The sequence below is a fragment of the Rhineura floridana genome, chromosome 3, assembly GCF_030035675.1.
Source record: "Rhineura floridana isolate rRhiFlo1 chromosome 3, rRhiFlo1.hap2, whole genome shotgun sequence".
NCBI classification, from domain to species: Eukaryota; Metazoa; Chordata; class Lepidosauria; order Squamata; family Rhineuridae; genus Rhineura; species Rhineura floridana.
Genome location: NC_084482.1, coordinates 43,101,885 through 43,114,851, shown reverse-complemented (window position 1 = coordinate 43,114,851; position 12,967 = coordinate 43,101,885). Strand labels below are relative to the sequence as shown.

Genomic DNA, 12,967 nt, shown 5'->3' with positions numbered 1-12,967 from the left:
CTGATGCACAACCTATACTCTGGACAAGAGGCTACTTTAAGGACAGCATATGGAGAAACCGATTGGTTCCCCATCGGACAGGGTGTGAGACAGGGGTGTATTTTATCATCCTGTTTGTTTAATCTATACGCATAACATATCATGCAGAAAACAGGACTGGACCAAGATGAAGGAGGTGTGAAAACTGGAGGGAGAAATATCAATAATTTAAGATATGCAGACAATACCATTAGCAGAAACCAGTAATGATTTGAAATGAATGCTGACGAAAGTTAAAGAGGAAAGCACCAAAGCAGGTCTACAGCTGAATGTCAAAAAGACTAAAGTAACGACAACAGAAGATTTATGTAACTTTAAAGTTGACAATGAGGACACTGAACTTGTCAAGGATTATCAATACCTCAGCACAGTCATTAACCAACATGGTGACAATAGTCAAGAAATCAGAAGAAGGCTAGGACTGGGGAGGGCAGCTATGAGAGAACTAGAAAAGGTCCTCAAATGCAAAGATGTATCACTGAACACTCAAGTCAGGATCATTCACACCATGGTATTCCCGATCTCTATGTATGGATGTGAAAGTTGGACAGTGAAAAAAGTGGGTAAGATAAAAATCAAATCGATTTGAAATGCGGTGTTGGAGAAGAGCTTTGCGCATACCATGGACCGCGAAAAAGACAAATAATTGGGTGTTAGAACAAATTAAACCAGAACTGTCACTAGAAGCTAAAATGATGGAACTGAGATTATCATACTTTGGACACATAATGAGAAGACATGATTCACTAGAAAAGATAATAATGCTGAGTAAAACAGAAGGGAGTAGAAAAAGAGGAAGGCCAAAGAAGCCATGGATTGATTCCATAAAGGAAGCCTCAGACCTGAACTTACAAGCTCTGAACAGGGTGGTTCATGACAGATGCTCTTGGAGGTCACTGATTCATAGGGTCACCGTAAGTCATAATCGACTTCAAGGCAACAACAACAACAACAATCCCTTTCACCTCAAAATCTAGGAAGAAGTTATCCCTATATATATCCCATTGTATCAAACCACTTTTTTAAAAGCATCTTTTATATTGGAAATGGTGGAGTCTGTCCTACTCTCTCCAGACTTAAATTGCTATCTTATAAGAATATATAATCAACCAGAAATTATCCTATCTTTGTCTATCCCTCCTGAATCCCTGAGCAGATATTGTTTTCTAATCAATGAAAGTGTTGATTGCAATCACAGTGACAGGTCCTGTCCTTCCATAATCCAAAACACCCAGACCAGAGAGCTTTTGCCACAAGCTCCTGAAGGGACCATCAACACTCTGAGAGAACTGTTGGGACAGCATCTTCATATGGCTTGAGAGTTCAGATGTGTTCTGGATTGACTGTCAATTTCATTGCTAGATTAAGCTATTATCATGTGGACAAACTGTTTACCATTTATCACAGTAATCCTGCAGTCCCTCCAAATGCAAGCTTTATGTATTGCATTCTTAAAGGTAAAGGTAAAAGTAAAGGTGTCCCCACACTTATAGTGCGAGTCGTTTCCGACTCTTAGGGTGACGTCTTGCGACGTTTACTAGGCAGACCGTATATATGGGGTGGGATTGCCAGTTCCTTCCCCGGCCTTTCTTTACCCCCCCCCCCCCCAGCATATGCCGGGTACTCATTTTACCGAGCACGGATGGATGGAAGGCTGAATGGACCTCGACCCCTTTTACCAGAGATTCGACTTCCTCCTTCCATTGGAATCGAACTCTGGCTGTGAGCAGAGCTTCAGCTGCATTACCGCCGCTTACCACTCTGCGCCATGGAGGGTCTTATATTGCATTCTTAGTGCCCATTAATTGTCTTTCAAGAGTGGTTGCTTCTGAATATCCAAAAGCACTATACATATATTGTAACCAAGCTACATTGTTAGTAATATTGATACATTAAAATTTACTATCCCTGCTGTAGCACTTAAGGCATAAAATACAACAATGATTCATGCTTGACACACACCCAAATGTACCTTAATTAGAATAATACAGTTCAGCTAAATTATAGTGTTGCAATTTTATGACCATTATTAAAACTCTAATTATCATTATTGGCCATGATCTGATGGGCTTTGGAGCTTCCCTTTTCCTACTTTCACTTCTTGCATTTCCAAAAGAGTGCTTTTGAGGGTTGGGGGCCTCTCTGATTTGATAGAGCAGGAGAGCCAACAAAGAGAGTGGGAAATCAACTGCATCCATGCAGTTCTTTGCATGTACAAGTTTTCTTTGGATCTCAGCCGTCCTTGCATTACAATAATGATGTGTTGAAATAGATTTTGGGGTTTTGGTGTGTGTGGTAGCAACCAGCAGTGCCTGTGCCTGGTTTGGACAGGTGTGCCAACTGTCAGTGTTCCTGAGGATACCCTATCTGGAGAGCACCAGGCTAGGGAAGGCTGGCCTACAGTGTAACTGTGAGAACGTAGTAGGTGCACAGCCATAAAATCATATTATACCAATCCTGTAACTACTTCAGTGGTTGTCAGTTTGTTTCTGGGCACAACTGAAAGTGTTGGCAGTTTCCTTTAAAGCCAAAACCTGCATGGCCCAGGTTACTGAAATGCCTTCCTCCTCCCTTACTAGCCTGCCTGCTGCCTAAGATCTGGTGGAGGAGTACTCTGTGATGGAAGAACTGTTGACTGTGACAAGGGATAGATGCTCCCCACCCCCAGTGGCTGCTCCTGAACAGTGAAATATGTTATATCCGTCAGCTGGTAAAGAGTGTTTTTTCCCCAATAGGTTTTTCTCCTGCCAGGCAGATAAGAACATTCGGTTGTATTCACCATAGTACTAAGTAGATTTTTCCGGCATTTCTCCTTGTGCAGTGGAACAACCTCTACCTCTCCTCCCCTGTGCCTCCCCCCCAATTCTGTTCTGGAGTTTTCCCTAACCCTCCAGACCAGATTTGAGGACAGCAGGGGGGCCACATGGGATGGGGTGGGGAGGAGAGAGGGAATTGAATACCACTCACTATTTGAAGTTTGTTAATATGTGTTCTGCCTATCTCCATTGTATTTTGTTTGAAATTGTGATTTAATAATGATATTGCGATTTTATGAATGATGCTTATGCATTAGGAGTTTGGGGTAGACTGTTTTATTTATTTATATGGAAAATTTTACAGCTTAGTCTCTTAAAGGCAAAATTTTGTAAGGGCAAGACATATAGAGACCCCCCAAAATATTGTTCCTTTTGACATACACTTAATCTCAATTCAGTGGTAAGAAACAGTGGCCCAGTCTCACATAACACTAGGCCAAACCATGACTCAATGCAAACAAGAAAATTTGTGGGTGTCTGAAGAGAGGATCGTGGCCACTGTGCTCCTCTCCCAGGCCTGTGGCTTAGCTCTTGGATAGCACGGCGGCGGCAGCAGGACCAGGGGAGTTGCTCAGGACCTGTGATCTTGGGGATGTACACATTTGCTCGTTTGCATTAAGCCACGGTTTGTCTTTAGTGTTGCATCCACACCAGGTCATTGTTCCATCCTGTCTTTCTAATTAGGAATTCATTTTCCAGGATTTTTATTGAACAAATGTAATTGATCATTTCAATTCTGGGAAGGGATATAGATTTTCCATTCCATATTACCATAGATCAGGGGGCTAGAAACTATGTCAAACTATTTCTTCTCTCCCTGTAATGCATATAATATATAAAGGTGCTGCCAGCTGTTCATTTGTCACTGTTCTCAGAACGCCCTATAAGATTTAATGGCTTCATTTTGCAGTTCACAAAACATTTCAAGCAAAATAATACTTATAACCTGTACGTTTTGTCTTCATTACTTGTCACAAGATTGTTAATGCTGGATTTCATATTATACAATAAATGATGGTTCTGCTAGCCTTTTATTGAACAAATATGCCCTGTGCTATGTGCCTTTGTGACATAGTTCGAAATTCTCAGCCCTTTGCACTTCATTGTTTATTGTTTCTGACAGACAAAAGCAGTAGTGTGTCGCTGTAACTCCCACCAGAGTCATGCCTTTATTTTCAGAAAAGAAAATGGCTCATGTTTTCAAAAGCTGGTTTGGGAAAGATGTTCCAAGTTGTGCTTTTTTCTCCCATGGAGCTGTTTCTGTATGTCTGGCCACAATTATAAAGTTTACAGAATATTAGGCCATGTTTATCCAGCATTTGTCAACTGTATGACAAATAAGCCTACAGTGTGATGTGGTTGCAAAAAAGGCAAATGCTATTTTAGGCTGCATTAACAGAAGTATAGTTCCAAATTGGGTGATGTATTGGTCCCCCTCTATTTGGCACTGGTTAGGCCTCATCTTGAGTACTGCGTCCAGTTCTGGACACCACACCTTAAGAAGAATGCAGACAAACTGGAATGGGTTCAGAAGAGGGCAACAAGGATGATCAGGGGACTAGAAACTAGAAACAAAGCCCTGTGAGGAGAGACTGAAAGAACTGCACATGTTTAACCTTGAGATGACTGAGGGGAGATATGATAGCACAAGTACTTGAAAGGTTGCCACATGGAGGAGGGCCAAGATCTCTTCTCAATTGTCCCAGAGTGCAGGGCACAAAATAATGGGCTCAAGTTACAGGAAGCCAGATTTCGACTGAACATCAGGAAAAACCTCCTTACTATTAGAGTGGTACGACAATGGAACCAATTACCTAGGGTGATGGTGGGCTCTCCAACACTGGAGGCATTCAAGAGGCAGCTGGACAATCACTTGTTGGATATGCTTTAATTTGGATTCCTGCATTGAGCAGGGAGTTGGACTCAGTGGTCTTATAGGCCCTTCCAACTCTAAGATTCTATGATACTTTGTACCTTCAGAAATCAAGTGAAAGCAACAGCAGTTACTCAGATAATCTGCTTGCATCTCTGCAGTTGTTGTTAGTGTTTTATTGTGGTGATAAAAAATAAGCTGAAAACAAACCTTGGCTTGGGTCCAGAGTTCCTGTGAGTGGAACTATGTTCATGGGATATTCCTGCTGGAAGAGTGGTGGGGAGATGAATTTTCACTGATTCCTCCTTCCCCCTGCAGCCCTAATTCTCCTTGAAAATCTCTTCTGAAGGCTTGGAGGTCTTTCCAGAACAGTGTGATAGCATAGGGGGCTGCAGAGGAAGAAGAAATTGGCAAGAATCATCTGCCCTTTCCCTTCAATAGAGCCTCCACTGGATTGCAGTCCCTTCCACAAATAAAGGAGCAACTTCGGTTCCAACCTCTTAAGAGGTTTTTGTAGGATTTCATTTTCCGTAGATGCAACTTCTCTAGCAATTTGTGTGCCTGTATGCAGCCAGATCATGGACTAGTTTTGGTAAGACTAGAAAGTAGGTGATTAAAAAAAAACAAACACCAACAGTATTTAACTATGGCTGTTTGCTTTCTGTACATCTTTTCCAAACAAAAGTGTTTTATCAGTAAGCTAAAAAAATAAGTATAGACAGTAAAGTAATTGTAAGGCTAGAGATACTGCTCTTCCACATGTAAGGAGATATGTACTAAACATATATTTTTTTTGCATTTTGTGTATAAATTTTGATCTTAAGGCCACCCAGATAATTTTGAAATACATAAATAACATTTTTGAGCCCAGAATTATTGGATGTGGTCATTCTTAATAAATAATGGTGCCTTTGGCTACTTCTAAAACTTTGACTTTGTTAGAATTTTGGTGAAATTAGCTGTTCGGTTTTTTTCTCTTTCAAGTAAACATCAACTGAATATTCTGAACTGAAAGCAGATGGTATTAACTTCAAGAAAACAAAGCCAGGTATAATGGTTAATATTTCCATAGCAGAACTTGCCCTTACAGGTCCCCTTTATTATAGCCTCATCATGCAAAAGGCCGTGTGGGCATCTTACAACTTTCAGGTCAACATGGGAGGAACTATTGCATATTGCCACTACATATATGTATTGACGTCTCTGTTTTTTTGCATTTGGGTAGTAAACCATATGTATACACCTTTGAGGAGGCAAAATAGAACTGACCTGAGCATCATCTAACTTTTTCCATTTTACCTGTGATTCTTGAGCATTGCAAACACAGCATCATAAATACTGGCATGCTTTTTATTATTTTATTAGCAATATGCTGCTGAATTTCATGGGCAGGGCAGGATGAGCAGGAAAGAGAGTTCCTGGTAAGATGTAGCATTCCTCCCATTATTCTCCAGGGCAGGCTCTGAGCAAATAGCTTGTGGAATCCAAAAATGCTGCACCCACATTTATTCTTGATGTGATACTTACACTATCTCAAAATCGAGCGCTAGTATGGCATTCCATACTTGTGAGAAGGATCGAGAGGTAGGGAGAGACAGTCATTTTACTATATCAGTGTCAGGTTCAGTTTTTGCTCAGCAGGAGAACACAGTCAGCTAAGCAACTTTAAAAAACTAAGTAAATTTTTTGCTATGGCAGGATAGGATGGTGTGAAACGTCCTCTTCAAACTTGATTGGAAGTTTCAGGGCTGCATAAAGAAAACACACAAGGATGCAATCACTTGTGCTAAAAACTAGGGCTGTGTACAGACACCCCCCAATCCTTCCTGCGTTGTCTTGATGCCCTGCCCCTTGACAGCCCCAGGATGCTTTGGGTTATCCAGTCTGACCTTTAGTGATCCATGGCTATGTGAGCCCGACTTGGTCAAGGCCAAAAAATGGGCCTGATCTGCCTTGTGCTTTGGCGAGATCCAGTGCACAGCCCTATTAGAAATAGGTAATGCAGAAAGACTCTCAATATTGCCTAGGAATGGTTGAAAAATAGTCTTCAACATCCTTAATTAATTGTAACTAGACTAGTATGTGAATAGGCATACCAATTGGTTGTTACATAGTAGTCAAATACTGCTTCTGATGATGTTATTTGTGGGCATGGGCTCTGTGGGTTTGTGTAATTATTATTGTTCAGAACAGATTTTGATCCATAGGGAACATAGGAAGCTGCCTCATTTCAAGTCAGTCCACTTAATCCATCCAGCTCAGTACTGTCTACACTAACTGGCAGTGGCTCTCTAGGGCTTCAGGCGTGAAGTCTTTCCAGGCCCTGCTTGGAAATGCCAGGGATTGGACTTTGTACCTTTTGCATGCAAAACAGATGCTCTCCCAACAAACTGCATCTCTTCCCTATGCTCTTGTTTGTGTGTAGTTGAGATGAGTACCAACGCATTAGATATTTTACATAATAATAAGCTGTTGATAATTCTGTTTTATGATATTAGCTTAAGTTTCTTTCTTTTCTGTGAGGGATTGATTTTTCATAAACAGCCCAGTTAATATTTGTGGGCTGAGAGTATTGTGATGTCCATTCTGAATGAAAAATTGAATGCTGGCGTTATTGACTTCCTTAAAAAAAATGGATGAGAGTTTGTGAGCACAACAGTATTATTGTTGTTCATATTAATAAGCAAATAATATCTCTCAGTCAACCCAAACCCACATACCTGATGTTGAATTACAGCATTCCAAACAGTCAGTTGCAGCACTTGCTCTTCTGCTGTTGTTTTTCCCCCTAAGTAGCTCAGAATCACAGGCATATAACTTTTATTTGGCCCTGTGGGATTGAAAACAATGTCTAATTTGACCTTCTCTCTTAAAAGGGTATCTGTCTTGACACTTCATTATCCAACAAATTTATAATTGCTGGAAATCCAGTCCTGCGCTATACTATACAACAGCTATGGAAAATGACATTTCTGCTGTATTCCTACCTCTGGCACAAAGGGATCCCTAATCCTCTTGCTCTTGAGCTGGGGAAACTACTGGAGAAACATCAAAGAGCTGGGCAAGAGCTGTAGCAAGGGTCCTCTTTGCCTATATTTATCAACATATCAGATGGAACTGTCCAGCTGTGCCCAGCTTTCCTCACACAGGATGCCATGTTAGATCTTGCTACAGATACTTTCCTATAGCTGCTTTAGCCAAGAATAGGAATGGGCTGCTCAATTGTTGGTTGTTGACCTACATTCCATACTTGGGATTAAAAGAACCGGGCTATTCCAGTGAAAAGAGGTAGCAAATATGTTTTTTCTTCTTTTTGCATTAGATTGGTGTCTATTTCTGTAGACTTCTGCAGGGGTTTCCACTACCCTACACAAGCCTGTTGGAAACTTCTTGTCTGCCAGTGCAGGAATACCACTTACACAAGGGTTTTGGGAGGCAGGAAAAGGCAGGATCCAGGAAATACCCATATTGGGGGAGGAGGTTTTCTGTGCACTAAAGCTGTATCTAGTGAAGTGGAGGAGACCTGCTACACCATTGGCTGTACCTAACCCATTTCCCCTCAAATACAGTTTACATCCCAAATAACTCTGTGCAGGTTTGGGGGGTGCTGAAGAAATAGGCATGGGTTTTACATTTATGGCTTTAGTGTATAGTACTTACTGTTCTTCTGTATACTTGCAGTACGAGAAGCAAGAAATCTGATTCCTATGGATCCAAATGGACTTTCAGATCCCTATGTGAAGCTGAAACTTATTCCAGATCCTAAGAATGAGAGTAAACAAAAAACCAAAACAATCCGCTCCACACTTAATCCACATTGGCATGAGACATTCACATTGTAAGTTGACTTTTGATACTTTTCCTAGCCATATTTCTGATTGCATACATCGTGTCCTGTTTCGTGAATTTATTAGAATTACACCTGTTTTTTTCCTCTTCATTTTTTTGTAGTAAATTAAAGCCTACAGACAAAGATAGAAGATTATCCGTGGAAGTCTGGGATTGGGATCGGACAACTAGGAATGATTTCATGGGCTCTCTTTCTTTTGGGGTGTCAGAACTCATGAAATCACCAGCATGTGGATGGTAAAAAGCTCGTTGATAAGCTAGCATGCTTAACTAATAAGTTACTAATGCAGTACTATAATTATCAGTAATCAATCCTATTACAATATTTAAATGTTTTCTAAATGTATCATCTAAATATTCACAGAATGCATGATACCAGAAACCTCAGTCACTAGATAGATAGTAGGTATCAAGGATAAAAATTACACCAGCCAAATCTTTTTCTGTTCGTTTTTAAAAATACTGAGTCAGTAAGGGATGCACATTGCCCTAATGTAGGAACATCATCATTTCCTTTCAGATAAAATCTTACTGCATATCAGTGTGCATCATCTCTCACTGCTTTTCTGGAAGTGTTAAATCCCTGATATGCTGCCCTCATATCAGCCAAGTACTTACTATGCATTGTCACGTAGGTTCATTATCTCGGGCTGATGCTGCAAACCTAAGCACACTCACTAAGTAGAGAGTCTCTTTGACCTGAAAGTAAAGGTAGCTGTGCTGGGCCATAAGAAAAATTCCAAGTTTCATAGTAAGGCAATATATATATATATATTTTAGGCCAACCAATAGAAGAAAAAGATGCCAATTGAGTCCCTCTCTCTCCCTCTTTTTAAAAATACATCGAATACAGGTACAAACTACTTAACCAGGAAGAAGGCGAGTATTACAATGTTCCAATACCAGAAGCAGATGATGATGGTAATGTAGAACTGAGGCAGAAGTTTGAGGTGAGAATGTAAACACACCCATTGTGGTGTGAGTCACGTATTGAGTCTGATCCTATGATGCTGATGCTGCCATCTTTGCTATTAACACATAAGAGTGACATTCTATCCCTAGTTTACCATTCAATTTTTTCCTTACCGATTAACGGATCTTCAGTAATCACTTAATGCTAGGGTTGGTTTGCACAACTTTCGTCTTAGTGTTAAGGGTACGAAACTTCTTTGGAAGTTGAATTTAGGATTGAGTTGTTAAATGAAAAGTGGTTGCTATGTCATCAACATGGCAAAGAGGCTATATATTTCTGAGTATTCCATCCTCTCCTTGCATACAGGTTTTTCAAGTAGACTGCATTACCACTAAGTAAATGAAAAAGGACCTTCTGTCTTCATCTGGAAACCATGCCCCCTCCTATCCCCTGCCAGCACTCAGTTGCTGTTTGCCACATTCCTCAGTCAGGCTGATTACCCCATTAACAGCTGGGTCTCTCTTTGCCTCTGCTCCTCTGTAGCTCTCCCTAGTTAATTAAGATACACCATTTGAGCGGTAGCCCCATCTGCTTTTGCTTTGTCCTAAACTTCCCTCATGCTGAGGATGGTGCAGTGTTTTGTTTTACTGCTTTTTCTTTGTAAATTTAAAAATCTTTTTCCACTTGAAAGAGAGAGAAGGAACTGGGAGAAGTATCTGGCAAGCTGGAAGGAAAGGCACTCAGACAAGAGAGATGCATGTTGAGGGAGGGTAGCATAAGACACGTGGAAATAGAAGGATTGAGAGAGGTCTGAAAGAAATATTGGGGAAGTGGTTTGTGGAGATCAGGGACTGCTGGAATGGAATAGTGATAGAATCAGGTGGGAAGTGACTTTGAAAGGTGACTAGAGACAGAAGGAAGTTAGCTACAGAGGAGGAGATGGGAGACAGTTGTTGAGAGAGTGAATTTAGCAAATGCTTCTTGAGAAGAGCAATAAACATCATTTTGTTACATGAGGCTAACACTGTGAAAATCATTCATGCCACCATAGAAGTTTTGCTATGGCTCTGGTTCCATGGAAAACCAAGCGTTTTTAGATTTAGCTCTAATACATTTCTAGCACAACTTTCCTTTAAAAAATACTGTTTTAACAAAATAGTTTATTTGCCTCTAAACGTCTTTTCCTACTCCATAAAATGTTTGTGGGGTATGGGGAGAGTTGGGCAGTGTAAAATGATGACACAGTACTCAACCTTGTTAGTGCTAAGTCTCATTTATATTCTGAATATACTGGAAATGATACGCTGCTTCAGTACTTAATACAATAGGGCCCCACTTTTTGGCGGCCCACTTTTTGGCATTCTGCTAATACGATGGCTAAAATTAGAGTAAGACAACCACTCAAGAGAGCTCTTTGACCACTGATTTGTTTGTATGTTCATAAGGTGAACAGCCCCCTCTAGGATGTACACCTTAACATGGTGAGAGGGTTTGAGAGTGTTGAAGAAGGTAAGAGCAATGCTGTCAGGAGTCTAGACCAAGAGGCTAGACTCCTAGCAGGGGCACCCAAGGCGGAATGGTCAAAGCTGAAACACCAGACTAAGATGCATCCAAACTCAGAGGAAGGCAATGGTAAACCTCCTCTTGAGTATCTCTTACCACGAAAACCCTATGAACAGAGTATCCAAAATGCAACATGAGTGCAGGAAGATGAGACCCCCAGGTCAGAAGGCACTCACCGAGCTACTGGGGAAGAACAAAGGACAAGTACAAGTAGTGCTGTGACTAATGACGCAGCTGGGTCAAGGCCGAAAGGAAGCCCAGAGGCTGATGCGCACAGATGCGAAAGGAGAGTCCGGAGTTGTACGACACACACAATAGGAACATGGAATGTGAGAAGCATGAACCAGGGAAAGTTAGAAATTGTCAAGCAAGAAATGGAACGCATCTACATTACAATACTTTGTGTGAGCGAACTAAAATGGACGGGAATGGGACATTTCCAGTCAGACAACTACAAAATATTTTATGCAGGAAATGAGAAATTAAGAAGAAATGGGGTTGCTTTAATAGTGAGAAGTGATGTAGCAAAAGCAATTAGGAGCTACAACACAGGGTCTGAGTGAGTTATGAGATTAAATGGGAAACCTATCAACATAACCATCATCCGCTCCGACGGCAAACGCAGAAGAAGAGGAATTGGAGAGATTTTATGCAGAAGTACAGGAAGAAATTGATCACACACCAAAACAAGATGTGCTGATAATCATGGGAGATTGGAATGCAAAAGTAGGGAACAGAGAAGAATTAGGAATTGTGGGGGAAATGCGGCCTAGGAGACAGAAAAGAAGCAAGAGAAAGTCTTATTGAATTCTGTGAAGCCAATAATTTGTTTCTTGCAAACCCATTTTTTGAGAAACCGAAAAGACGACTGTACACATGAACATCACCAAATGGTCAATATAGGAATCAAATTGATTATATAATTGGTAGCAGAAGATGGAGAAGTTCCATACTTTCTGTGAAAACATGACCAGGAGCAGACTGCTGTACAGATCATGAACTGGTTGTATCAAAAATCAGAGTAAAGCTAAAGAAGACATTGAACTTGTCAAAGATTATCAATACATTGGCACCGACATTAGTCTTTTAGATGTTCAGCTGTAGTCCTGCTTTCGTGCTTTCTTACTTTAACTTTCATCAACATGTCACTACATCATGAGAAAAAATCCACTCTTGGGGCTGATTCACACACTTATGTAGCTGACTACAATTCACTAATAGCAGAACTTGGAAGATTACTTTTAAAAAGTAATAAATTACAGTTACAGTTACGTGGCCCAAAAAGTAGTAATTACCGTTACAATTACAATTGCTCTGAAAGTAACTGATTACTTTACTTTTCTCCAAAGTAATCACTACAATTACATTTCAGTTACTTAAAAAAAACCCACGTACAAGGTGCTGGCCTTGGCTGCTGCACCTCTAAGTAGCCTAAAACAACATTAAAAATAAACAAACACATACAGAGGTAGTCGAATAATTATTTTTATTCATAAGATAGCAATGGTGTTCTCTCCGCTGGTAAGGGTGGTGGGGAGGGAGGGAGGCTGAGGCCACTACTCAGAACTTTGCATGTCAAACCAAGTGCAACCCCCCACGCCCACTCAGCCAGCCAGCATAATCTCTCTCACTTAACCAGCTCCCGGACTCTGCCCTGCCACCAACTAAGGGACACTCACTCAACCAGCTCCTGGACTCTGCCCTGCCACCAACTAAGGGACACTCACTCAAGCAAACATTTTCCCCTGAGATGCAAAAAAGGTAAAATACTGCAAATGCAGCACAGTAGCCAGAGAATGTGGTGGAGGCCACTTTGTGTGCCAAGTGGAAACACAGTATTCTCTCTCTCTCTCTCTCTCTCTCTCTCTCTCACACACACACACACACACACACACACACACACACACACACACC

At 40.9% G+C, this 12,967-nt stretch overlaps 1 protein-coding gene across 2 annotated transcripts in view; it reads left to right on the top strand.

The window, feature by feature from the left end:
* The window catches only part of PRKCA (protein kinase C alpha), a 325,883-nt gene that overhangs the window by 228,652 nt on the left and 84,264 nt on the right, over nucleotides 1-12,967 (top strand). For both annotated transcript variants that reach the window (XM_061615579.1, XM_061615578.1), the window contains exons 6-8: nucleotides 8,410-8,566; nucleotides 8,680-8,814; nucleotides 9,431-9,527. In XM_061615579.1, the coding sequence (XP_061471563.1) occupies nucleotides 8,410-8,566; nucleotides 8,680-8,814; nucleotides 9,431-9,527 (389 nt within the window). The remainder of the gene's footprint in view (nucleotides 1-8,409; nucleotides 8,567-8,679; nucleotides 8,815-9,430; nucleotides 9,528-12,967) is intronic.